This window comes from Carassius gibelio, chromosome B16 (genome assembly GCF_023724105.1).
Source record: "Carassius gibelio isolate Cgi1373 ecotype wild population from Czech Republic chromosome B16, carGib1.2-hapl.c, whole genome shotgun sequence".
Classification (NCBI taxonomy): domain Eukaryota; kingdom Metazoa; phylum Chordata; class Actinopteri; order Cypriniformes; family Cyprinidae; genus Carassius; species Carassius gibelio.
The window spans coordinates 16,272,019-16,299,866 of record NC_068411.1 but is presented as its reverse complement, the minus strand read 5'-3'; the positions used below and the strand labels follow the sequence as shown (position 1 = coordinate 16,299,866).

Sequence of the window (27,848 nt, the reverse complement as noted above, 5' to 3'; positions counted from 1 at the left end):
CTGGACCTTTTTTTATGTAGATGATGCCAAAATGTTCTTTTGGCCATAAAAATGACTTTAGCTGCAAAAACAGCATGCTGTAGTGTTGATGCCGGGGAATGCTGACACACTGGTAATCATTAAGGCGTGTAAGAGGTGTGTGTACTGGTTTGTGTGCATTATAGCAATACTAGGACGAGGTGTAGTCAGAAAGTGTGATTTAGAAAGGGAGGGATGGATGAAAGAGAGTGAGGGACTGAAGGGGGAGGGATGGAGAAGGTGAAATTGTGCCCAGGCTCATTCTGCATAGCTGAAGAGAGAGAGAGAGTGTAGCAGGAGCTTGTTTTGTGTAGCCGCTAGTTCAGCACTGTTAGCTGCAGTCTCTGCTTCGTTGTACTGAGGGTTCGGCCATGCTGTTTGCTCTGCCCAGACTCGCTGTGTTCATCTCTGCAGTGCTGTTTAACGGTGGTGTAGTCCGGGCAAGTACCCTCACAGAGCTTGATCCAGGGTTCCTCCAGTGTCAAGAGTGTTTTTTCAGAGGCACACCTCCACATTCACTGTCTGAGCTGGGTTTGGAGCAGAGGTGTCACAGACATCTGACCGGACGGCCTTTTGCATCGCTCTATAATGCCAACTGCCAAGCCACCGTCTATACAGCACTTCACCTCGGCTTGAAAAATGGATGGGGCAGAGGAGATCACAGCACGGTGAGAGACTCTCTTGGAGCTTGAATAGACTTCAGGGGAAGATTTGAGCATATACTGTTTTTCTAAAAATGCATTGTTGTGATGAAGTGTTGGTTGTTTTAATCTTTTACGGGGAGAGCTATCGTACTAAATGAGTGTAAGTACAGGTTATAGATGTCTGAATTTTTGACCACAGAGTATTGCTAAATGACATCCATTACGGTTTCTGCTGACATGCAAATTTAAAAGGCTGTCAAGTGGAAGAGAAAAATCTAACCATTTCATGCATAATTTATAGTAGGATAAACAACATGATTATTATTTTTGTCATTTCTATTAATGGATAACAAAAAAAAAAAAAAAAATGAAAATGCAGTTCTCAAACTGTCACTGATTCAGATGCACCTATGGTAAGCATGTTTTTTCCCTTAGTATCTATTATACATTTAAAGTTAGTGTTTTTAACAACATTATTATTAGTTTGGTTTTCTTTTGTATAATACAGATAAAAACATGCTTATCATGCAAGTGCTGTATTCCACTCCTTGAATGAATTGCATTTTGGTAAACATGTCTGCAAAATCATTCATGCGCAACCAACATGCAGAAAACAAACAGGAAATTGCATCATAGTATCCCTTGAGACCCAGTATATCAAAGCCAAAAGTCTCCTATAAAATCAGACAACTGGACCTTTTTATGACAAGACGAGAGTACATGTAAAATATCACATGGTACAGCTGCCCAGAATCTAGCATCAATTTATAGAGTACATTTTTAAGAACCGTTTATTATGGTCAGTCTTACCAACGAACAATAGATCAATAGATTGGTGTTATCCAGAATGCAAGCTAATCCATTAAGATAATCTGCATTTAATTAACAAGGGTGTTCATGTAACTGACTTGTTACAGGTTTCATTCCGTCACACCTCAAAACAAACATCTCATTCCTGTCCATCAGCTACAAAACTTGCGATTTTAAATTCTTTGTGTAAAGAGAACATTCTGTCATTATTAACTCACTCTCTTGTTATTCCAAAACTACACCTTAACAAAAGTAACAAAAAAGATACTTTAAATCCAGTTTCAGTTTTTCCCCCGTATAGTGAAGATCAATGGGGTCTAATGTTGTTTGGACCCCAACATTCTTTAAAATGTATTATTTTAGATTCTGAAGAAAAGGTCATGTAGGTTTGGAATGACGTGAAGGTGGCTAATGTAAGTGATGCCAGAATTAACATTTTTGGGTGAACAATCCTTGTGCAAGTAATTAAGTCCTGGTTTTTTTAACCCATCAGCAGGATGTCAAAGAAGAGATCAATGATGATTCCCCTGTGGCTATCCCAGCTCTTTACAGAGGAACCACCAATGAGACCCCATCACCCCATCACAGCTACCCTCTCTTTAAATGGGATTCTTTGACAGCAGAGTTCATACAGAGCTCCATCATACCAAAGTGTTCAAAGACGAGTGGAGACATTTATGTTCAGATTGGTTTAGGTGGTTTAAATGAGTGCAGGGGGGAACTGTTGTGGTCAGCAGTGTGTTGTGCCGCATCAGATGGAGATAGTAGTTTCAGTGTTGGGCTTGTGAAGGAGGGGGACGTGAAGGTGCTCAGCATTAAGGCTTTGGAGGAGCTAATAGGAGTTGCAGGCCTGTTTTCAGGAGGTTGTGGCGAAGTAGGACATCAGAGTGAAGAGGCACTTGCATTGCTCTTGAAAAAGGAAGTGAATGGCATCGAAACACCCAACTCTGATGTGCAAAGTGAAGAGCACACTGGCGAACACAACTCTCAGGAAGCAGAAACATCAGAATCAAGAACAGAGGAAGTGACTTCGGAGCATGTTGATGGTGAAGCCCGAAGCTACACATCTTTGAGAGATTCAGACATGGAGTTTCAAGAGAGCACCAATGAGACAGAGAGCTCCGAGTCTGTGCTCCTCAAAGTTTTGTCTTCCACCATCTATCTCTTTTATGCCCCTTTCTCTCCGATCGTAAACCGAGCCACTAACCTTCCCTTCCAGCTAACCTACATTCTTCAGGAAGATCTGGCTGTTCTGGCCTCGGTGCCTGGTGACAGCTGCACTCTGGTCAACAATTTGGTCTCAGGGGTGTATTCTGGCATTTCATGCATCTTGAACACCTTGTACCAGACAGGAGAAACGAGCGTGTGCACGACTTACGCCTGCCTCAGTCCGTTAGCAGAAAGCCTGTTTGTGGCTTTCCAGGAAGGATTCATAGGGACAGGCACTTTGGCATTGGATGCCTTGGGAATCATGACAGGAACAGTGGGGAATGGTTTTAGGATCATCAGGATGATTCTCGGCTCAGTCTTCGATCAGACGGTAGATTACCTATGTGTCGTATCCTCAGAAATGGGCCACCAGGTGTCAACAGTGGGAAGTGGGGTTGGCAAACTTACCTGGAGAAGTGGAAAGGGGGTGGGCCACATGCTTAACATTGTAGCATCCATCATAGGTGGAGTAGTGGAAAACACACTATCGAATGTCCAGGAAGCTTTTGGAGGGAGCTCAGAGGAATCATCTGAATTGCAAACACCTGACTTGCTGAAGTCTGAAGTGGTTGGTGAATAGACTTAAAAGTGTGTATATATGCCTGTGCTAGATACTTATTTGCATATTACACCACAAATAGAGTGCATTAGTTCCTGTACACTTTTTCAATGGCCTTGGTTCCGGAAGTATTTTTCCTATTTATTTTTCCCATAGTAAAGGATTAAGGATCCTTTGTTAAGGATTTCACGGAGCCATGAATCAAGCGAACTGTCTCCTACTGTAGGTGAATCAAAACATTACAAACTTTGATTTAAAAAATCACATTCTTTGAAAAGGTGCAGGACTGTGCCCTTAACATGTATTTTTTATGTGATATATTTCAAAATGATGTCATTCGTAGTGTTTCATGGAAGTGGACAGCTGCTAAAGGGTTGGTTCAATTTGTTGTTTCAGTTCTCCAAATGCTGGAGATTTTTCTGCAGAATCATAATATAGTTTGGAATCGATGTTGGAATTGAGCATTTAAAAATTAAGTAGAAATAATGCAGACTGATGGCTTCAGCAAAAGCATATGCCATCGATTACCAATTTTGCAGCTCACAGTAGGTCACTCTTTAATGATTTATAAGTTACAGTTAAAAATCAATTCCCCTATGGAGAAACCGAATGGGATTTTTACTTCCGGATCCTGACAGTTGCACTCTATAATTGTCAGGCTGCACACTGGATATTAACCATATGGCATGTGGTTATGAATCATGAAACTGCTGTTTTACATTCTGCCTTAAAATACCTACATAAATCTCCTAATTATTTGAAAAGGGAAGGTGCAGGGTGAATTGTATCTCTTTCAAGGTGCTGAGAAATGTTTGTTAAGTGTCAGAAAGATTATGTAATTGTTGTCAAATGTTGGTCATTTCATCTGACATATAAACACCTTGCTGTGTCATGGTTTATATGCTGCAATAAAACCTCTTCTCTGTGAGTCATGCTCTCTGTCATTTATAGTCTAATCAATAACACAAGACCTTCAAGGTAATCAATGTAAATCTACTGAATAAGACTATAAAAAGCAAAGAAAGTTGAGGAAAATATATTTAATACCCCCACTTATTATTAGAACAGCACATGGCGCTACATAATCTTTTATTATGACGAGTCATTTACATGAATAAAATATGATTGTAAAGCAAAACCTTTAGTAAGTTATCTAAAACTAAAAATGTACATATACAGGTATTTAGCCATATTTTTCTTGTGAGGAGTTTTCATAGATCTCCAAATATGATCATCCATATGTAAAAGATTCCCATCCTAAAATTTAAAAGGTACCTATAGGCCTAAAAAAAAAAATGTTTTTAAAGACCCAATGCTGCAAATGTAATATTATAAACACCTACAATATTCATTGGAAAATAGCCTAAAAGCCTATTTAATAGTTTTTTTTAAGTAGCATACTGTATTAGATGTATTTATTTATTTGCTTAGGCCTGCTTTATGAATTATCTACTCATTTATTTATTTTAACATATTTTTATTTTATTTGATTATTTACCCATTTATTTATTTTAATCGTATTTTTATTATTTATCCATTTTTACTGATTTTCTTTCAAATTTTCCATGGACCCTCTGGCACTTCTTTGCGCTCCCTCGTTTGAAAACCCTTGATTTAAAAAAGATGAGATCGTTATAGAAAGGCTTATGAGATAAAATTTGTAAATATTAAATTTGCTCTACAAAATCATAAGGTTGTTGTCAATACTGCATTCAAAATAACAAATAATGTTCTTTATTGGCAACAGTATCGGCTACTATTTTTGTCTAAGAAGGAATAAGCAGCAATTATTCATTGTTTAATTTGTATATTGCCCATCAGTTCTTATTTCCAGTGGCTTACATCATAGCGATGAGTGTAATTGTAGCTCGTAGCGCCTCTATCGGACACTGTAGTCTGTTACACATTTATTGCGTCAGACGGATGCGCTTTACGACCGGCTACATCACTTTACGGCAGCGCTTATGAAGCATTGGATCCTCTGCATGCTGGATTTAGGCTGACGTTTTCCCACTGCTGCCTACAGGTGAGTTATTAATTATATTCAACAAGACTTTAACAGATACCGCCGAACTTATGATGATAGATACAACCGAAAGTGTGTCTGTGTGTTCTGTGTAGTTTCTTGACATTTACAGTCATAGCTCTGCTGAAATAAACAGACCATGCGTTTAGCCAGTTAACTTAGCTCTATATTTACGTCAGAATAGTTATTATGCAAGCATTACATTATAATATAAACATAAAAGGGTTACCGAGTAAAAGGTTTATCGCGAGCTTAAAACTAATACAATTACTTAAGTGAATCTTAATTCAGTGAGATCATTTTCTACATCTGATCTGACAAATGTATAGGGAAGTAACGTTACAGTTTATGTGTCATTAGCAGGTAAAACAAAAGTGACGAGACTTGGGAAACACGATTGGATATATAAATAAATAAATAAATAAAAGCAAAAAGTGCGATATGCAATAATTGTAAATATTAATGTCTTAAAGGTTTTGTTACTTGTCAAAGAAAATTGACAGACATTATTCTAATACTGCATGCTTTCATTTCCGATGTATTAAATTAAAGTAAGTTTTGCCAAAAAAATAACCCCATAATATTTCTAAAAAATTATTATTCATATCTGTCTGTCAGATGGACACTCTATACATTTCTTCCCACCCGGATGACTTCAGGAGTTTGTTGCCCTCGATCGCTGCTGTATTCTGTCCATCTCCTCCACGAATCATCCATGAGGACCCTCCGGCTGAGGTGGCCAGATCTCGTCCTGCGCTGGTCTTAGCTGGTTCGGGGGGCACCGTGCTCACCGGTGCTAATGCTGTGAGCTGGTACCTAGCAGCAGCGGGCAACCGGACCGGCAGCGATAAGAAGCAGGAGAGTCAGGTTTGGCAATGGCTGAGCTTTGCTGAGAACGAGCTGATGCCCGTGGCCTGTGCTGTGACATTCCCTCTGCTGGGGATCATGGGGGTTGATAAGAAGGTATGTATTTGTCTGTATAGGCCCATATATGATCAGAATGCGTTTTCAATGTAATATCAGTTGATCTTTAATTTCAGCTGCAGCAGAGTTCCAAAGCAGAGCTGCTGCATGTTCTCAAAGCTCTAGATGAGACTCTAGCGCCGCGGACGTTCCTTGTAGGAGAGGGTGTGACTTTGGCGGATATAGCTGTTACTGTGGCAGCACTCCTGCCATTTAAATATGTGAGTACACATCTGTATGCTTGACCACATCAACTCTTATATTATAACAGGTTGTGTTATTAAACATATTTAAGATCGGTCATCATTTACTCATCATTATATTTCATGCCATTCCAGACCTGTATTTATTTCTTTCTTCTGTGGAACAAATTAGACGTTCTGAAGAATGTTCGAACTGTTTTGGCCATACAATGAAAGTCAGTGGAATCCAGAAACAATGCTGCATGCCATTGAATTTCATTGTATGGATGATTTACTAATTAATTCCATCAATGTATTTAAATGTGCACACAGTTACTATTTTATTCCCTCGATTTGCTACATCATGCACAAAATTTACTAAATATATCTCAATTTATGATCGTGCACATCATTGAGCCTACAATTTTTTTCCTGCATGCCATGTGCAGTGCTCCGCCTTTTAATTCATGAAAATTATTTTTAGTAGTTTAAGTTTTAGTTCTACAATTATACAGGTATTACATTCATATTTAATTTGTTGTAATTGTTGTCAAAATGATTGATTCCTGATTTTTAGTATGTTTTTTTCCTTTGAAGGCATTGGAGCCTGCAGACAGGAAGTCATTGGTGAATGTGACAAGATGGTATAATACTTGTGTGAACCAGCCACAGTTCCTGAAGGTGCTGGGTAAAATCTCACTGTGTGAGAAAATGGTGCCTGTGACACCCAAACCCAGCGCTGCTGCGAATGCCACAGCAACTGCTGCTTCTGAAGCGCCTACACCAGACGGCACACCTGCTAACGGTAAGGATGTGTGGGATTTTAAAGGAATAGTGTTTTGTGTCTATTTTAAGATCATTATAAACTAGTAGATTAAAACATCAGCTGATATGTTCTTGTAACTTCAGATAGACTTGGTCCTATCAATTTGTCTGAATGGCTTTTAGGAGTTGTCTGAAGGATTTGTTTGTAATGTTCCGGCTTCCTTGTTATTCTCAGGTCCTCCTAAAACAGAGGCTCAGCTGAAGAAAGAGGCCAAGAAGCGAGAAAAGATGGAAAAGTTTCAACAGAAGAAAGAGATGGAAGAGAAGAAGAAGACGCAGCCTCAGACTGAGGTAGACTGATGATCTCAGCTTCTTATTCTCTTAATAACACTGACACAAACGGAGCTAGACAGACAGCTGAACTTCTCATACTGTATTGTTGCCACCTCTGTTCCCTCCAACAGAAAAAGGCCAAACCTGAGAAGAAGGAACTAGGTGTGATCACCTACAACATCCCAACGCCGCCTGGAGAGAAAAAAGGTGCGTTTTTGCTTCCATTAAACAGTATTTGTATTTTTCAAATGTGTAATGTAACGTCTTTTGTGTTTCAGATGTCTTGAGTCCTCTGCCTGATTCTTACAGTCCTCAGTATGTGGAAGCGTCCTGGTACTCCTGGTGGGAGAAACAGGGTTTCTTCAAGCCTGAATATGGGGTATGACATTAAAATATTCAAAAGTATTTTGGTTCTTCCTGAGACACTGTAGGTACACCATTTTATTCAGCAAGTAAAGATTAAAGGGAAAGTTCATCCAAAAATGAAAATTCGGTCATTAATTACTCACCCCTCATGTTGTTCCCCACCTGTAAGACCTTTGTTCAACTTCAGAACACAAATGAATATATTTTTGATACATTCAGAGAGCTAGCAGCTTTCTGCAGTCACCCAGTACTCTCATAACTGAGGTGATTTCACCCCAGCGCATCCCTTTGTCTTTATGGTTGTGATTCGTTTTCGACACATTATATAGACAGTCATGTTCCTACAAAACTTCAGCAGTTTCCTCTGTCTCCACTTTCCATCGGAGCTGTACAGCAGCTGTATCTCGGTCGCACATTACTATTGTGAAAGTGCTGATCCAATCATAGAGTTAAAATCCTAAATATCAGACATGTTTGATATTAATCGGGGCTGCCCGATTTGTATGTGAGCACACCGCGAGGTGCAAGATTCGATTCCTGAACGCCTCGCATTACCAGAAAATCTGCGCCTGTCATCAGGACCTATCGAAGTGCTCGACAAGATTTTAGCTCCAATTCTATAATAATAATAATAATGTTGTACAATATTACTGTTTTTGAGAAAATAAACACAGCCTCTGGTGAGCATGAAAGACTTATTTTAAAAACATTTTTAAGAATTCTACCGACCCAAACTCTGGAATGGTACCAGTGTTATTTTTTTTTATTATATTTCTGCTTCCAGAGGAAGAATGTGAGTGATCCAAACCCACGTGGAGTGTTCATGATGTGTATTCCTCCACCTAATGTGACCGGATCCCTCCACCTTGGTCACGCCTTGACCAATGCCATTCAGGATTGCCTGACAAGATGGTAACCACCAGTCCTAATTGTTATAAATATTAGTTTATAAGCCATAATATTAAGTTTGTTACGCAGTAATTAAAAGATAGAAAGGCATATTATTGTTAATAAAGCATAGGCCAAATATTATGCAATCTAATGCAATATAGTATCATGCATCATGGTGTGATGATGCAGGCACCGGATGAGAGGAGAGACCACTCTGTGGAATCCCGGCTGTGATCACGCTGGTATCGCCACACAGGTGGTGGTGGAGAAGAAACTGATGAGAGAGCGAAAGATGACCAGACACGATCTCGGGAGAGAGAACTTCATCCAGGAGGTCTGGAAGTGGAAGAACGAGTGAGTGTGAGAGGTTGAGGAGAATTCTGGAATGGAGATGGATAATTCCATTAGATCTATAAATAATTAATTTAGCTCCAATTATATGAGCACATTTCTCTTCCTTTCGGTGTCGAACAGAAAGGGAGATCGCATCTATCACCAGCTGAAGAAGCTGGGTTCTTCTCTGGACTGGGACAGAGCTTGTTTTACCATGGATGATGTGAGTACAGTGCTTAAAACCCAAACATGCCTTGGTTTGCAACAATTCAGGTGTTAAATGCCATTTGGAAAGTCTGGATGTTGTTAACCAGCTTTGTGCTACTTAGCATTAAAGTGTCGTTAATTAATGATGGCTAATCTGTTATCTTTTGTAATACTGTCTGCTTGTAGAAACTGTCGTATGCGGTCCAGGAGGCTTTTGTACGTATGCATGAGGAGGGTGTGATCTACAGGAGCAAGAGACTCGTCAACTGGTCCTGCACCCTCAACTCTGCCATCTCTGACATAGAGGTATGTTCATGTATGCATGACATTTCAATGTTTATCTCTCCCATCTGTGATTAAACGAGTGGGAAAACTCATCCACTGCCACTAATGTTCAGAAAGTTTGGGGTTTCTAAGATTTTTGAAATATATTTGAGACAAGTCTCTTATCTTCACCAGGACTATATTTATGTGGTAAACGACAGTAAAACATTCTTTCTGTTTAAAAGTAGTATTGTGACATATTATTACAATTTAATAGTATTACTATTTTGAATATATATTAAAATGTATATATTAAAACAGTGATTTAAAAAATATATATATTTTATGGCTATAAAGTTTAAAATCAGCATTTATTTGAAATATAAATTATTTTTAGCATTATAATTTTCTTTACTGTCGCTTGTGATCCATTTAATGGGATAGTTCACCCAAAAATGAAAACTCCTCACCCTCATGTTGTTCCAAACCCATAAGACCTTCATTAATCTTCTGAACACAAATTAAGATCTTTATGATGAAATCCGAGAGCTTTCTGACCCTCCATAGACAGCAAGACAACTGAAACGTTCAAGGCCCAGAAAGGTGGTAAGCACATTTTAACAATGTCGTTGCCAGTGTTGAGTAAGTTACTTTTAAAAAGTTATTAATTACAAGTTACTAATTACATCTTCAACAGTGTAATTAGATTACTGTACAAATTACTTTCTCCATTTTAAGGTTAGACTTTTTGATGTAAAATCCACTATTGTTATATAAATGATCTGCAGTCTATACACTATTACGTTTAATTACATAAGAAGTAACTAATTAAATTACAGAAAAAAATAAGAGAAATTCCTAACTTTACTTTTTCTAGGGAAAAATAATAAAATTACAGTAACTAATTACTTGGTAACTAATTTCACCCAATACTGACTGGTCCTTACCACCTTTCTGGGCCTTGAACGTTTCAGTTGTGTTGCTGTGTATGCAGGGTCAGAAAGCTCTCGGATTTCATCATAAATATCTTAATTTGTGTTCCGAAGATGAACGAAGGTCTTACGGGTTTGGAACAACTTGAGTGAGTAATTAAAGGTAGGATTTTCCTTTTTGGGAGAACTAACCCTTTAAAGCATCCTTGCTAAATTAAAATATTTATTTAATTCAGACCCCAAACTATTGAACGGCAGTGTGACACAGCAACAATGTTTTGTTTTGAAAAACCTTCCTAAAATTTAGTTTTAAATCATCCCAACACACAAGTAAGACTTGCCAGTGTAGCTTTAGTTAAAAACAATATCAGTTTTCACATCAGGTTAAGTTTATGTGGGAAAGTGGCAGGTGACTGAAATGACAGTCTCTTTTTACTGAAGTCACATGATGAGTTTTGTGTTCCAGGTCGATAAAAAGGAGCTGACGGGGCGAACTCTTCTTCCTGTGCCAGGTTATAAAGAAAAGGTTGAGTTTGGAGTGCTGGTGTCCTTCTCTTACAAGATTGAAGGATCAGGTGAGAGACGAGTCAGGAGAATTGAGGTGAGATACACTGAGGAGATATACAGATGTGTTTAAATGAAACGTTCTCTTGCAGATGAGGAGGTGGTAGTGGCCACCACCCGTATTGAGACGATGCTCGGAGACACAGCTGTTGCCGTCCACCCTAATGACTCCAGATATCAGGTGACACAAAAGTTTTCTTCTCAAAACCTTTTTTGTCAGAAAAGGTTTGAGTCGCATTAACTGAAAGCTTCTTTTCTGTCCAGCATCTCAAAGGAAAGATGGTTGTTCACCCATTCTGTGACAGAAAGATGCCCATTGTTTTTGATGATTTTGTGGATATGAACTTCGGGACAGGTAATAAATGTTTCAAGGACAGAAAGTTATTCTCTGTCTTTGTCTGGGCCTTGTTTAGTCTACAGTATGGTGTTATTGTTCAGGTGCTGTGAAGATCACTCCTGCTCATGATCATAATGATTACGAGGTGGGAGAGAGACACAAACTGCCCTTCATCAACATCCTAGATGAAAATGGCCTCCTCATCAATGTTCCTCCTCCGTTCCTGGTAGGCACACACATACTGTGATATATTTTACCCTGTTTACACCAGGTATTTGAATCTTGACTGAGTCATTGTTCTTTGAATAATCTGCATTTCTCTGCTGTTTTAGGGAATGAAGCGCTTTGAGGCCAGGAAAGCTGTGCTCCAGGCTCTGAAAGACTTAGGCCAGTTTAAGGAGGTCAAAGACAATCCCATGGTGGTGCCCGTCTGCAGGTTAGCCACTAACTCCCACTCAACTCCTTCATTTACCTAGGTGGTCATGGAAAGGTATACAGGACACAGTACTGCCAATGGAAACGGAATTGAAAATGGTCATATAACTTGAAAATCTGGAAAAAAATTAATACATTTTAAAAGAGGAAAAAATTATGCTTTTTACAATAAGTACATTGTTATAGCTGCCATACAATAACCTAGTACACTTCACCACAAAACAGTAATCTTGCTAGTTACTAGTTTATTCTTGAAATATAATGTTTGATTGAACAGTTAAAAAAAAAACATGATAAAGTTCTTTGACTAAAATATTATACAAAGGTTTTTTTTAAGCAAATACACTGGTGTTCAAAATTCTGGGGGTCAGTAAGAAATAAAAACAGCAATATAGTGAAATCTATATTTTTTGTAACCTTATAAATGTCTTTACTGTCTTTTTTTTAAATCAATTGAATGCATCCTTTCAGAATAAAGTAGTAATCTCTGTAAAACAATCTTGCTGACCCCAAACTCTTTTCATTTCACTTTTAATTTTTAGTTAGTTTGGCAAAATATGTAGACTAAACATTTGCCTTTTTCTCTGCATATCCAAGACAAAATATGGTATTTTGGTGCTAATTCATCTGTCTCCTGATAGAAGCTAGCCCAATTATGCAGAGGCAAACATGGATAGGTTGCCTGACATTTTCATCTCTAGACCAACAAAACTACATTAAAAATTCAACCCATTGTATAATAATTACAATTAAATGTTGTAATTTATAATTTATGAAAAATGTATTCATAGTTTGTTGAAATGCCATCTAATCCTGGAATAGACAGCGGTTATATTACCATGTATAAAGGTTTTGATATGTGTTTGTCAGCCGCTCTAAGGACATAGTGGAGCCTCTTCTGAAGCCTCAGTGGTACGTGGACTGCAGGGAGATGGGAAAGCAGGCCGCAGATGTCGTCAGAAACGGAGAGCTCAAGATCATCCCTGACCACCACCTCAAAACCTGGTTCAACTGGATGGACAACATCAGGTGACCCGTCTATCTCAGCCCAGCTGTTCTCTGCCAGAGTGTTTTCTGTCTGTGCTAACGCTTTTTGGGTTTCAGGGACTGGTGCATCTCACGGCAGTTGTGGTGGGGTCACAGGATACCAGCGTACTTTGTGTCTGTGAATGATCCGTCAGTCAAACCAGGCGAGGTGAGCACAGCCAAATGCAGCTTGCAGTGTGTGCACTGGATACACACCGATGCTGGGCATTAAGATGTTGTTGTCTGTGTTTAGGATGTGGACGGACATTATTGGGTCAGTGGGAGAACAGAGGAGGAAGCCAGAGAGAAAGCTGCCAAACGCTTCAATGTCACTGCAGACAAAATCTCTCTGCGCCAGGGTAGAAGTCTTACCTACACATGCTCTGATTACAACAGAGTCCTTTTATCCTCCTGTTTTATGTCAGTATTTTACCCCCTGGCATCTATAAAGCATCTTCGTCTGTTTCAGATGAGGATGTGTTGGACACTTGGTTCTCCTCAGGGATCTTCCCCTTCTCCATCTTTGGCTGGCCATCTGAGGTCAGAAATTACAGATATACAGCACACACACACACACACACAATATATATATATTTATGTTTATAGATAGATATGATACACATCATACAATATTATAGTTCCATTTCTAATGATATATTATGATTACATAAGCAATATATTACAAAGAGAAAAAAAAGTCTTGTTTATTTGTGTTGGGGGTCCCTGGGTGCTGTTTATGTCATATTGTCAAAATCTTGACAATATGTCCTATTATGTGATATTTTAAATACCTAGACTTGCTGATTATGTAATATTGCAACGTGTGTGTTAGACAGAGGATCTGAGAGTCTTCTACCCAGGCACACTGTTAGAGACGGGCCATGATATCCTGTTCTTCTGGGTGGCTCGTATGGTCATGATGGGCCTCAAACTCACTGGAAAACTACCTTTCAAAGAGGTGGGTGTGTGGATGTGTGTGTTTTACATTACATTTATTCTATATTTAAATTTCTGGAGCTCCTGGAGCTATAAAATGTAAAAGTTAGTGTCCGTCAGACTGCCAAACTTGCTCTCAGATTTATCAAGCTGTGTCACCGCAGTCAAAGCTAGACTAACGTATGTATCGTAACACGGGTTTGTTCAGGTCTACCTGCATGCGGTGGTACGGGACGCCCATGGCAGGAAAATGAGCAAGTCTCTCGGTAACGTCATCGACCCTCTGGACGTCATCACTGGCATTTCACTGGAGGTACATAAACAACAACAACAACAAGGGGCTACATAAGGTGTTATTGTGCAAAATTAATTTGAGGTGTGTTTGTTTGTATAGGGTCTTCATGCTCAGCTAATAGAAAGCAATCTTGACCCTCTGGAGATTGAGAAGGCCAAACAGGGACAGGTAAACCCCGCTTTCTTGAGATTTCTTGAAATCTCTTGTTATTGTCCCCTTAGCTGCTGCAGTGCTTTTCTATTCTGTTCTGTTTGTGTCCGCTCTGTAGAAATCCGACTATCCCAGTGGAATTCCAGAATGCGGGACTGATGCGCTCAGATTTGCTCTGTGTGCTTACACCAGTCAAGGTAAAAAATCTTACAGTATTAGACAAATAGTAGTTTACACAATGTTATGAATGTGTGAATTTATTAGTGTACTTAACAAATAAAGCATCGAAGTGCATTTTAGATTAGTTTAAGATAAGGTACACGGTTACATAAAGTATAATGTGTGTTTTTGTTTATTTCTCCCAGGCCGAGACATTAATCTGGATGTGAACAGGATTCTGGGATACAGGCATTTCTGTAACAAGCTGTGGAATGCAGTGAAGTTTGCCATGAGGACTCTGGGGGAGGGATTTGTGCCCTGCGAGAAAGCTCAGGTGAGCGAGATGGACAGGAGGAAGTGGTAGATTGATGGAGGATGCGTCAGGACATGCTAACTATGTGCAGTATTTGCAAACAGATAGTCTGTGGTGTATTGTGGGTTGATTTCCCTCTCTGTTTAACATGTGATTCTGTCTCTCAGCTGTGTGGCAGTGAAAGTGTGTCTGACCGCTGGATTCTGTCCCGTCTGAGCGCAGCAGTAGCACTGTGCGATGGCGGATTTCAGGCTTACGATTTTACCACAATCACCACCGCCATCTACAATTTCTGGCTGTACGAGCTCTGCGATGTTTATCTGGTAATGAATTCACACATTTGAGTTTGACCTCTTCACAAAAATTTCTAAAATAAGACATTATCCAATAAGAATGTGTTAAATTTGAGCTTTATTATTTTATTTCTGTCGTTGTAGGAGAGTGTGAAGCCGGTGTTGAGTAGGACAGACTCGGAGGGACAAAAGCAAGCGGACATATGCAGACAGACTCTCTACACCTGTTTGGAGGTGGGACTCCGCCTCCTGTCTCCCATCATGCCTTTTGTGACCGAAGAGCTCTTCCAGCGGTTGCCAAGAAGACATGCTCAGGAAAGCCCTTCCAGCATCTGTGTCACACCTTACCCAGAACCATCAGAGGTGAGCAGAGGTCAAAGGTCAAGTGTAATGGCAGTGTTTTCTAGTATCTAGGCAGGTAAAAATGTTATTGTATTCTGTTTAACAATGTCAGGATGCAGTTCGTTTACCTTAGCCAATAAAACATCAGGTGGATTTGAGTGTGGAGTCAGTAGGAAGTGAAAACAGTGATGTGTTCATGATGTCACCTACACATATGAAGTACTACTTGCTGGTTAATGTAACAAGAATTGTCTGGTCAGAAGGCGGCAAATCACACCGAGATCCAGCCTAAATTGAAAAGTTTATAAATCATGATCTAGTCTTTGATGTCCCACTGTAATGAGCTCTTCTTAGAGTTTTATCCTGGATCATTTTTCGTCATTCATTGAGGCAATGTAGTGGAATGTGAAGGTGACTAGATTAAAAATAAAGTTTTAATGAAAAGAGAGTATGTTGTCTGAACGAAATGCATTCTGTGGTGGTTTCTGGTGTAAATGGTGTATTTTGTTTGATTGTAGTTCTGTTGGCACAGCGAGGACATCGACCGTCAGATGGAGTTTGTCATGTCTGTGGTCAAAACCATCCGATCACTCAGGGCCGATTATAACCTGACCAAGACCCGCGCTGACTGTGAGACATCACACAGTACACTGCACGCTCATTTCACACTGATGCACTGATCCCAAGCCTGGGTCAGTATTGGTAGATGGCCCATTTTAAACAGATTGGGGATCGATCTGATGTGACTGATCCAAATCCAGTGCTGGATTGTCATAAAAAAATGAGGGCAATATTTGTTTGTTGTCATCAGATCAATAATAGATTTTTAATTTATTTTATTTTTTTGTGTTGTATTTTTAGTTTAAGACAAAATATTTTACATTACCTTTACTGTTCAAATGTTTGGGGTTGGCAGTAAATGCAGCAGAATATTATGAAATATTATTCCAGTTAAAAAATAATAATAAGGTTTTCTAATGTATTTTAAAATAAAATCTATTCCTATGATGGCAAAGCAGCCACTTACTCCAGTCCTCCGTGTCATATGATCCTTCAGAAATCATTTTAATATGCTGATTTCCAGCTCAAGAAACATTTCTTATTATCAGTGTTGCAAGGAGTTGTCCTGCTTAAAAAGATAGTTCACAGAAAATGAAAATTCTGTCATTAATGACTCACCCTCATGTCGTTCCAAACCCACAAGACCTTCGTTCATCTTCAGAACAAAGATGAAGATCATTTTGATGCATTCTGAGAGCTCTCAGAAACAGTAATTTGTCGGAAACTCTCCAAAATGATGGAGAAACAACGAATTGTTTAATGAAGTTGTTATTCTTTGCGTACAAAAAGTATTCTCGTAGCTTTGTTAAATTAGGGTTGAACTGCTGATGTCACATGGATTATTTTACCGATAGCCCTGCTATGTTTCTGGGTGTTGATTGTGTTAATTACATTACATGGGTAAGAGAGTTCACAGATTTCATCAAAAATATCTTAATCTTTGTTCTGAAGATGAACGAAGGTCTTAAGGTTTTGTAACAACATGAGGGTGAGTAATTAAAGACAGAATTGTCAAAAATCTTTTTGTTTAAAACATGAAACATTTTTGTCTGATTCTTTGATCAATATAGTTAAAAAAAATAATAATAGTAATGATCATAGTAATATACGAAAATATAATTCATTATTCTGAAATGTATTTAAAAAGTACATTACAATTATTTTAATATAACATAAAAATGTTGCACAACAGCTTCACAAGCTTCATTACAGAATCACAAGAGGCAAAAGTTGGTTCATCCCTAGTCTCAATATTACCCATATCAAACACACGTTGAGGTTTACACACAATCTACTGACCCTGTGGTAGTAATGTACTAGAACCTCACAGTCTTTGTATTATTTCAGATTTTTATTAGCAGATGTGTAACTGTTGTATCTCTCTGTGTCAGGTTATCTGCAGTGCATAGACTCTGATACTGCTGCTCTGGTGCAGACATACAGTCTCCAGATCCAGACGCTGTCTTACTCTCAGGCTATTCACCCAGTGGTGGGGGGCGACAGCACTATCCCACAAGGCTGTGCAGTGGCCATCGCCTCAGATAAATGCACTGTTCACCTCATGCTGAGGGTAAAAGTCTTTGAGAACGTTGTTTCATGATGAAAGCATTGTGACTTGCACTAACACACCTGAAGGAGTTTTATTCTGGTTGTCATAAACCCACTACAGCTGCCAAACAGATTCATTCATTTAATCAACCAGAAACGAGGAGATTAAGTATTTATTTTAATTTGATTCTCTAAAAATAACATCAAGACATTCTCCGCACCCAATCATCTGGTTTGGCATTGTGTCAAGAATTCATTTCCCCCTCTCCTACAGCGTCACATTTCAATGAGCTTTCTGCCTTTCTGTGAATCAGGGTTTGATTGATTTGGAAAAGGAGGTCACTAAACTGACAGCGAAGAAAGGGGAGCTGGAGAAACAGATGGAAAAGATGAAGGAAAAGATGGCCAAGAGTGACTACAAGGAGAAAGTCCCTGTTAAAGTGCAGGAGGCAGATGCTGAGAAGGTAAGTGGGATGGAAGGTGGGAAATGGTCTTAAATTAAAGTTGTCTGCAGTTTCTTGTCTTGAAGAAAAGTGCAACATATTATTTTCTTTCCTCCAGCTGAGGCAGAATGAAACAGAACTACAGAAAGTGAAGGAAGCCATTGAAAACTTCAGAAAGATGATGTAACAACTTAACATTTGTAAGAATTTTTCCAATTGTGTTCTCTCTGTCTAATGTATGTCAGTCCTGAACAATAATGTGGGGAAACTTGAATAAACATCAACCTAAGATGCAAAATGATGAATTTTCTCTGTAGTTTCATTGTATTTATTATACAGTCACCAAGCTCACCATATATACATACACAAATGTATATAAACGGTTTAAAAAGGTAAAAATGATATACAGTATATCCACAATGCTTGTTCAGAATATAAAGAAAAACAACTATACCATTTGAATTTAGCTTTCAAATAAGAAACTTTTATTTTGTGTCAACCACAAATAACGACATGATTGAAGACCGAGGAACCCAACCACAAAAAAAGTATCACCTGGTTTTATTTAATATTCATATTTAATAACATTCAGAGCTTAATTATCAATACAATTTGTTCATAATTACAGTGCTCCACATAACAGAGGATAAAAATTAATACACATTGAGACAGAGGCAAGAGATAAGGGTTGCATGATAAATCACATGCGATATTTAATGTGCATCTTGTCAGTAAAGCCAGTTCTTCCAGCTGTAAATCACTATAACCTGTACACTTTCACATGGAGCTGCATTAACTACTCAGAGCCGTTGTTCACTGACAAGCTGAGCAAAGCCACAAGCATGTTTTGCGCATGTTTTGTGCAGCTTGTCAGTGAACAACCACCTTTACTGACAAGATGCACATTAAATATTACATGCTATTTATCGTGCAGCTCTACAAGGGAACTTTGAGTCCCGTCACTGAGAGTCTCTCAAAAGAAACAAACGCCACGACAAACCTGAGCATCAACACTTATGTTAAATACTCCTGCGATGGAGGCAGAGCCCAACCAATCATTTAAAATGTCTCCATCAAACCATTCGAACGATGTAAACGAGTAACCCTGTCACATTTTCATTCTAAACGCCGCCCCACAGAACGGACTCAAATGAACCGGTGTGTGATTCCCTTTGACCTCTGACCTCCAGCGCTCTTTTTCTGTTAGTCTCAGTGCTCTACAGTTTCCAGGGAGGCCTGAACTCAGTAATAGGGAGTGGAGTGCAGTGTGTCGTCTCAAAGTTTCGCATATACTTTCGGGCCTGAAAGAGAGGAAAGTCATGTCAGATTGGTGACCTTTAAACATTAATATATTATATATATATATATATATATATATATATATATATATGTATATAGAGAGAGAGAGAGAGAGAGAGAGAGAAAGAGAGAGAAAGAGTAGCATTTTTATTTACTGGGTACATAGTTTTTTTTAACATACCAAGAATAGAGCAAGCTGCCGTCTGCCCTCAAGTGTCATGTCTTCACCTGAAACAAAAGATCACCAACAGTCAAATGTCTGTCTTGCTTTAAGCATGGACTGTGTTTGAAGCACATACCGACGCTCCAGGGGAACTGGGTCTCTCTGTCTGTCTGATAGGACTGCAGCACAGACAAGCACCAATCATCATCCACCTCGTAGCCTGTGTACACCGATTCTGAGCAACAGAGGAAAAACATTCTGCTTAATAGAGCCAAATTAAACAAATCTAGAAATTCTGGCTGATACCGACTACATCATAATGTTTTTCATATTAGAGTTCATAACCTTAGTTGTTCATAGTGTTCTTGTAGCTCAATTGGTAGAGCACTGCGCTATGAAGCTCAAGGTTGGGGGTTCGATTCCCCGGGAACACATGATAGGTAAAAAATTGATAACCTGAATGCACTGTAAGTCGCTTTGGATAAAAGCGTCTGCTAAATGCATAAATTTAATTTTTATTAAAATTTTTACATTTAATTTTATAACCACTGCTATGGCCAATATGCTAATTCATTTTTTTCCAACTTTCCAATGCCCAAATGATTATCCTCTTGCAAGGGAACCCATTCTGGAAGTATAAAATTTATTTAAAGTATAAAGACTTTATTATAATTTTATACAATACAAATTAATACATGAAATATTATCTTGAATTTTTTAGTGTATATTAAACAGACACTATCTGTTTTCTATTACATGAAAGAAAATCTGGCTGTCAACTTAAGGAAATAATGATTTTTGACCAGTCTTTACGAAGCAAAATGAAACCATCATAAATTGTGTATATTTTACTTATTCCTTTTTACACTTTTCTAAACTTTTCTATTCGGAAACCGGTGTGAAAAAGCCTGTTAAAATAAAAATACACTAAAACCATAAATCAGGGTTCTACATGCTACATTTTATGCATATGCCACATGGTACAGAAAAATAAATTAAATTTGAATTAGAAAAAAATATTAATGTACTCTACCTCCGATATTAAGAAAGAAAATATATATGTTAATATTCTACATAAAAAAGAATTTTTTAGTTATGACCAAGAGAATAAAAATGAATTGGCTAATATTATTATTCATTTTAAAATTAATATTAATCTATATTACCTATATCCATGTGCAGTGCATATCCACGAGACATCAGTGGTTCAACCTGAATTTTATGAAGCTACGGAAATCTTTGTGTATAAAGAAAACAAAAATAAAGACATGGACTATTTTAACACATTTTTTTTAACCTTTTTGGGCCTTGAATGTGGTAGTTGCTGTGCTGTCTATGCATGGTCAGTAAGCTCTCGGATTTCATCAAAAATATTTCATTCGTGTTCTGAAGATGAATGGAGATCTTTTCATTTTTGGTTGAACTATCCCTTTAAAATGAATGGAAAAATAAAATAAAAGCACACCTTCTTCAATCTGTGTCCCTGCTGCGAGCCACTGCCTCACTGCCCTGAGAGTGTCCTCGGTCATGACTTTAGGATACCTGAGAGACAGAGAAAGAGAGATGAAACCAACCGACAGAGCAGAACCAGATGAAGCAGTTGGCGGGATTCGTGTCTGACCTGTACTGGAGTAGTTTGAGCAACAGGTCGTTCCCTCTGTTAGACATGATGTCTTCTGGACCCCTGTATTAAAAAATAACTCATACCATGTTAGCATCAACAACAATTCACGCTTGCCTTCGCTAGCATCAATGTGTTCGTCTGTGTCCTGGGTGTCCTCACGTGGTGGTGATGATTTCATCTTTGGTTCTTCTGATCAATAACACTGGTCCCTGGTACCTGAAATGAGAGCAAACGTATTTCTCATACTGGCTCATACTGTTATCTTTTTGATTTTACTATTAAATATATCCTAAGAAAGGTGTCTAACTTGCAGAGCTGTTCAGCGTTGTTCAGGTTCATGTACTGCCTCACTGTACGGGTGACCAAGGGCCCTGCGGAATGGAAACAAACACACATTCGTTCATTACTTTTTAGGGTCATTCTTTAGAGAACCGAGTGCAGATGAAAAGACTAAAACACTCACTCCAGCTGTCAGGCATGACCTTTAGCGCAAGCGGTAAGAGGTCATCAAATGAGGCATCTAGAACCAGAGCTCGGATCTCTGGGTAAGACATCACAGCCCAACTGGCTAAAATAGAGCAGCACATTTAGAACGAAAACAAAAGAAGCAGTGATTGGCTGTTTGGCTGGTGTGGGATTGTTTACCTGTGAAGCCCCCTATTGACCAGGCGTACACAATGATGTCACTCAGCTGGAAGCCCAGTTTGTGCACGGCAAACTGAATGACCACATCCATCGCATTGGCCTCGTTTTGAGGAAATGGGACTCCCTGGAAAAAAGGGTACACGGAGGTTTCCATCCATTATAGATAAAACATACAAATACTATGTACGTGTTATTAATTGTGTGCTGTTATTCCAAAGTCAGTGTGAGAAACAGACTTACTGTACTGCCGCCAAACCCTGGGTGATTCCAGCCCAACACTGAATATCCCCCTGTAAACACAAGAGGAAACAGTTTGACTTGCATCTATTGCTTTAATATTTAATAAATAGAACACAGACAGGCTGAGCCGCAAACATTTACCGTCCAGTGGTGTGTTCATGCAGCCGACCTCATAGAACCCTGCGTTTCCTTCACAGCAGATCACCTGTGATGCACATCATGTCAGCATTGGAAAGTGGCTAGACGTAATCTGTTCTTTCCGTGAAGCTCTAGTATGGTTTCTAGAAACATTCTTACCAGAGTTTTTCCGGCTTGTCCTCCATCTCTCCTCCGGTCGACAAACATGGTGTCAATCTCATTCCCATCACAAGCCACCAGTTTGTTCCGCTGACCGTCATACTGAACATAAACACAGAATCTATGAAGTTCCATATAAAGTAAACTGTATAATGTTCGAATCAGTCAGATTTTTTTCAATCAAATTAATGAGTACTTCTATGTAGCAATGATTCATTAAATTGATCAAAAGGAAATTAATTTATAATGTTACAAAAGATTCCCATTTAAAGTAAATACTGTTCATTTAAAACTTCTGTTATTCAAAAAATCCTGATAGAAATGTATCAGTTTCTACAAAAATATTAAGCAGCAGAAAATATTAACTATTTTAAACATTGATAAGAGCAAATCAGCTTTTCAGAATGATTTCTGAAGGATCATGTGATACTGTGATGCTGAAAATTCAGCTTTGCCATCACAGGAATAAAAAAAAACAGTTATTTTAAATAGTTCTATTTAAAAAATAAAAATATTACTGTTGTATGTATTTTAAATGTACCCTTTATGACATTTTCAAAATCATTTCAAAAACACTTCAAGGTACTGAATAGGGACATTTTTTTAAAGAAATTATAAAGAAAACTATATAGAAAGTGTACAGTAATTATGCATTTTTCTGTGTAATTATAATTAAGAACAAATGTACAGTAACTCTCAAATTGATTTATTGGATAATACAAGCAAATCTGTAACCTACCTATGTAATGCTGTTTTATAGTATTTTATAATAAAGTAATAAAGTTGCAAAGACTAAAGTCTCAGATCCAAAGATAAATTATTTATCAAAGTTAAGGCTCTGGACCTATAATAATGTACAGTATTTGAACAAAAATGTGTTTTTTGAACATTAAAACATATCAACATATTCTGTTACACCAAATACACAAATTAATGATCTTTTAAAAAAAAAAAAGCATCATATGACCCCTTTAACAAAGATCCCACTCATAAAATTCAAATTCAAGATAACTTTTCATTTTAGTTCCTAATTTTTTCACCATTCCCGTGGGAGTTTCTATATGGGTTTGTACTTACCTCTTCTACGAGTCTGGCCTGGCCCTGCTGTAACATGGGCCTCATGGCCTTCTGCAGCAGACCCACAGAGCCCGGGTACAGCATCCTCCGGCCGAACGAGTGCACTATCAGATAACTACACAAAGCACACACATATGAGAACATACTGTATGCTGTTTTACCTCTAATCTAAACCTATGTATATGTACAACCCTAACAATAAAGTCAATGTATTCTCACACACTCACTCTTACCTTAAGATGTGGCATGGTAGTGTGCGAACTGAATTTAGCACACTGTCTGCTGCTCCCCTGTGTTTGGGCTCCGGCCTCAGCAGGGACACCCCACCTTTAGACAGCTTCCTGCAGACAGATGAAGTGCAAGGGCATTAGAAACATGCACACATCCTCTAAAACTCAAAGACTAAGAGAAAGACAGAAACCAGCTTTACTTACGGACTACTGACTTCTTTCCAGCTGAAATCTACAGGCCAGTGTTTGAAGTCGAAGTCAAAACATGCAAGTTTTTTCTGAATGGGACAGAATCCATATTCATTTAATAGACACATTATAGCAAAGCTCCATGGGATTGTTCCTATGACACTGCTGCGGTCTCACCTTGTTGTTAGGAGTGTGGTTCTTCCTGGTTTCCTCCAGTATGGAGATGAACTGAAGGTACTCTGGGTTTCTCCAGCGTCCCCAACCTAACAACAGCACGTCGGTAATCACACACACACAAGCACAAATCATGTAAGTGTGCAACAGAGTGAATTCAAGTACAAACGTCAACTACAAAAGTATGGGAATTAAACAGATATGCATTACTAATGAAAGTAAAATCTTGTCACCTCTCAGACAGGCCACTCCTATCAGACAGACCAGTGCTGTGCCAACATACTGACTGAGAGGAGCCAGCTTACTGCTGCAGATGTACCCTACGACATATGAATCATCTCTGATCAACAGCGCACAATACCTCAGCACATCACTCAGAAATATGATTCAAGGCGAAACATGAACGGCCAGATGTGCAAGAGTCATGCAAACAGAAATATTTTTGAAATGTTTTCATTGAGTTGAATTCAGATTCTTGTGTGTGTAGACCATCACATGCCATCATTTTTTCATCATCATCATCATCATCATCAATGTCTGTGGTAATGATAGTTGTTATATGATAACACATTAAAGATGTATAAATGTAAATTAGACACATAAACCTTGCTAACGTTATTTGTATGTTTAATTATTAATATATGTCTAGTAGTGGTTAAAGGGTTACATTTAATGAAAGTTTGAACAGAAAAATACTGGCTCATCTGGAGCAGGAGAAAAAAAAATCATTTATCTTGTTATCAGTGGTCGGTAATTAATTCAATCGGTTATGTAACGTCATTATCATCGTAACCTAACAATATTAAATACAGTTAACTGTGCTTGATTGTCATTTAATAACACAATTATTACAGAATGCCAATAACCACATCTTCGTAAGGCACAGACCCTCTTGTGCAAGAGAACAGCAAAGACGATAAGAAAACAACAACACAATACACTTCATTGATGCCCTAATATCATACAATATAACCATGCTCACATAACTACATCATACTGGATTTAACATTGAACTACAGTATCTGAACTGCATTGTATGCACCTCAATATTACATCTGCACCATAACATCATTGATTCAGCTATTCGAACGCTCAAATTAAACAAGATCATACCTTCGTCATGATGTAAAAGAGCTCATTCAGTACAGCACAGCTCATTCACAGCCTGAATATCAGTGCTCTTCCGGTCTAAAACCTCTTATGAACCAGACTAAAAATACATCCGGCACTGCTGTGAGAGCATTAGCCTGTGACTCATATGATATGATTACACCTGCTGTGCTGAATGAACCAATCAACAACTGCTTATGTAATAACATTAAGATCTATCACATCGCATTATTTGGTATATTATTTACAGTGCTGTCAAATTGTATAATTTTAGCACATAAAAACAGGTTTGTGGTTATGTGATGCTGTATTTGTAATTTACCTTTCCTATAGAGATAACAGAGGAGCAGTGGAGAACTGTAGTAGGACAGAGACCACAGCGCTGAGGCCTGAAGGACAACACATGACAGTGATTACACTTCACATTACAAAACCTTTGGGCTCCTTCTTTGTTTTACCATTTGGTCACTACACCAGCTGCAGGAAAACGTGCGATGAAACTGTGATCACATACCCAACCGAGGATGCTGCCTGTGTGTCTCTCCAAACCCATTGGCTGATAATTCCAGCCCTACATAGGATAAAGGAATGCCGTTTAGGAGTTTGATGTATCTTTACAAAAGTTTGCCATGGTGATCATAGTCTCTTTATTTCTTAATACCACAGATACTATTAGAAAAAAAATCCTGTGGTCACTTGGTATTAGAAACAGACAAAATAGGTTTGATAGATACAATGCACCAGTATTCTCACATATCTACTCTTCTGTTTGCATGCATTATTTTTCACATAAAACCATTCATTCCACAAGAAAGCATTTTAAGGCTCACATACTCACATGAAAATACGTTTTAATTTATATCCCATGACAACATGTAGACTCTAGTAGTACTAGAGTATTATTATTGATGCTGTTATTGTTATAAAAAGTCAAAATCCATTTTTTTAATGATGCTATTTATTTTGAAACAAATTGACTACATGAAAACATTTAGATCAATATAGATGGTTACAAAAATATCCATCATTCTCGATTTAGTTTTAGCCAATACAATTTTAAACAAACATATTAATTATTTTAAGAGAAAGCCTACAGTATAAATAACAGTGGTAAAAATAATTGGGTATTTTAAGGGTAGATTTGTGTGTGAGACTACGGTATATCTGTGAAGAGGGTGAGAGAAAGATAACCACATTACTCAGTTATTATTGCAACAGTCTAAGTATGATTCATAGCAATGACAAATGTCATTGTAACCCAAATAGAAACAGAATAAAAATGCAATAATTCGCCGCATGGCTGCGATAATAGTGTTGTTGTGCTCCTCATGACAGATGGACTGCTCTGTCACTCGACCATTAGAGATGAGCTCTCTTCAGTTAGCAATAGATGTCTCTCAAAACCGAGTGAGCTGCCTATCTAGAGAGTGTTTTAGGACATCAGGTGAATTTATTCAGAACGTTCCGTTCCGATCAAATTAAATCGCATATGATGATCAAATGCTGTCTAGATAGGCAACTCACTGGGATTTGAAACTCCGCCAATAGCGCTACACTTCCGCACATTCTTGCAAGACCGCTCTCGGCAGTGTTTTAAGGCTATGGCTCAGACTAAAGAGTCGTACCCTGCGGGGCGGTCTGCCGTCAGTACGTGTCTGGTCCGGTGAGCGGTGGATCCGCTGTAGATTGGGCCCGAATAGGCACCGGAGCCACATCCTTCCGTCCATTCTCCCCTCGGTCAGGAACTACGGCGGTCTGTGAGGATCATAATACTACTGCTGCAGCGAATGCGAATAATAAAACCGCGTCACAGCCGCGACTCCGGTGTTCAGCGAACACAAGACGAGTTTTATGGAGGAATATAACTGACAAAATTAATCAAATAAATACATAAATGCGCCATAATAAAATTAATACTTCATAAAATGTTGCAATAAATAAATAAAATGGGATCAAAAATAAGGCTCAATTATTTGTGCACGTGTCTAATGTAAAAAAGAACAAAAAAGAAAAAAGTAAAGTCCTTCTATGATATGTCAATTTAAATGTGACATTGGACAAACAGATGTATTATAAACAAATATTATTTTATAACAAATAAATAAAGTCATAAAATATAGTATTTCAATGCACGAATGTCATAACAATTTAAGTTTCATTTATTTGCACACATCATATTTCTATTTCAATCAATCAATCAATCAATCAATCAATTAATCAATCAATCAATCAATCGACTGATCAGTTAATCAATGATTTATTTATTTGGCTGACAAGTGGTATTTTGAAAGAAATATTTATAACAAATAATACTTTTATTTTTTTACATCAGTATTTTATGAAATTTCATAATTTTGTTGTGGATAAATATTTGCTATACGAGTTTAATGTAACTTTACAAGACAAAATATGTTTAGAATACATAAAATGGCTACCACAGTACTACATTTACAGACATTTTCAAAGGTGTTTTCCGCATATTTTGAATTATGCAATGTTTGTGTTGTGTTTTGGGGTTAAAAGAAAGGTCTATAAACTGAAAATATCCTTATTTTACCTGCATAGTACCTTTTTCCCCCACACATTTTCTTTTGTACTATTATTGACATTACAAAAAAACGCAATAAAAAAATATATATGAAAAAGTACAAAAACACAAAACGAGAACAAGTTTTTGAAAACCTTCAACAGTTTTTGAATCAGTGCTATAGTAGTAACAAAAACAATTGAGTTTCATACATTAAGACACAAGCCACATATACATATAAAGTTTTATTTAAAAAAAACTTTATTTTCAAAAAAAAGTTTCATTGTAAATGTTTTATAAATTCAACCACAGCACTGGTTGTATCTGAAATGAAACACACACACACTGAGAAGGAAAATATTATCAGGA

General features: G+C 37.9%; 3 protein-coding genes across 4 annotated transcripts; 2 read left to right on the top strand and 1 right to left on the bottom strand.

The window, feature by feature from the left end:
• The first annotated feature begins 48 nt into the window (after positions 1-48).
• LOC127975392 (uncharacterized) lies at positions 49-4,168 on the top strand. 2 transcript variants are annotated; one of them, XM_052579433.1, is made up of 2 exons: positions 49-686; positions 1,969-4,168. In XM_052579433.1, the coding sequence occupies exons 1-2, from the start codon at positions 390-392 to the stop codon at positions 3,259-3,261; spliced, it is 1,590 nt and encodes a 529-aa protein (XP_052435393.1). In that variant the 5' UTR covers positions 49-389; the 3' UTR covers positions 3,262-4,168. The 2 variants fall into 2 exon arrangements, with proteins under 2 accessions (XP_052435393.1, XP_052435392.1); XM_052579432.1 differs by having other exon boundaries at positions 1,966-4,168.
• A 975-nt stretch (positions 4,169-5,143) lies between these two features.
• LOC127974817 (valine--tRNA ligase) lies at positions 5,144-18,205 on the top strand. Its single transcript, XM_052578354.1, has 31 exons — positions 5,144-5,266; positions 5,885-6,229; positions 6,307-6,450; positions 7,009-7,216; positions 7,412-7,527; positions 7,641-7,716; positions 7,788-7,888; positions 8,660-8,787; positions 8,956-9,120; positions 9,241-9,322; positions 9,493-9,612; positions 10,969-11,077; positions 11,159-11,247; positions 11,331-11,421; positions 11,505-11,629; positions 11,736-11,839; positions 12,709-12,867; positions 12,943-13,033; positions 13,118-13,223; positions 13,334-13,404; positions 13,697-13,822; positions 14,009-14,113; positions 14,195-14,263; positions 14,364-14,442; positions 14,611-14,738; positions 14,885-15,040; positions 15,155-15,373; positions 15,871-15,982; positions 17,305-17,483; positions 17,776-17,925; positions 18,023-18,205. Exons 2-31 carry the CDS (start codon positions 5,885-5,887, stop codon positions 18,089-18,091), a joined length of 3,822 nt encoding a protein of 1,273 aa, XP_052434314.1. The 5' UTR covers positions 5,144-5,266; the 3' UTR covers positions 18,092-18,205.
• Positions 18,206-18,450: 245 nt separating this feature from the next.
• Positions 18,451-26,741, bottom strand: LOC127974818 (phosphatidylserine lipase ABHD16A). Its single transcript, XM_052578355.1, has 20 exons — positions 26,578-26,741; positions 25,467-25,523; positions 25,275-25,341; positions 24,076-24,162; positions 23,846-23,931; positions 23,684-23,757; positions 23,483-23,590; positions 23,250-23,364; positions 22,173-22,274; positions 22,017-22,080; positions 21,876-21,925; positions 21,636-21,759; positions 21,454-21,558; positions 21,298-21,361; positions 21,150-21,206; positions 20,988-21,050; positions 20,832-20,908; positions 19,503-19,601; positions 19,385-19,431; positions 18,451-19,205 (listed from the first exon to the last, which is right to left on the bottom strand). Exons 1-20 carry the CDS (start codon positions 26,677-26,679, stop codon positions 19,122-19,124), a joined length of 1,632 nt encoding a protein of 543 aa, XP_052434315.1. The 5' UTR covers positions 26,680-26,741; the 3' UTR covers positions 18,451-19,121.
• Between the last annotated feature and the right edge of the window lie 1,107 nt (positions 26,742-27,848).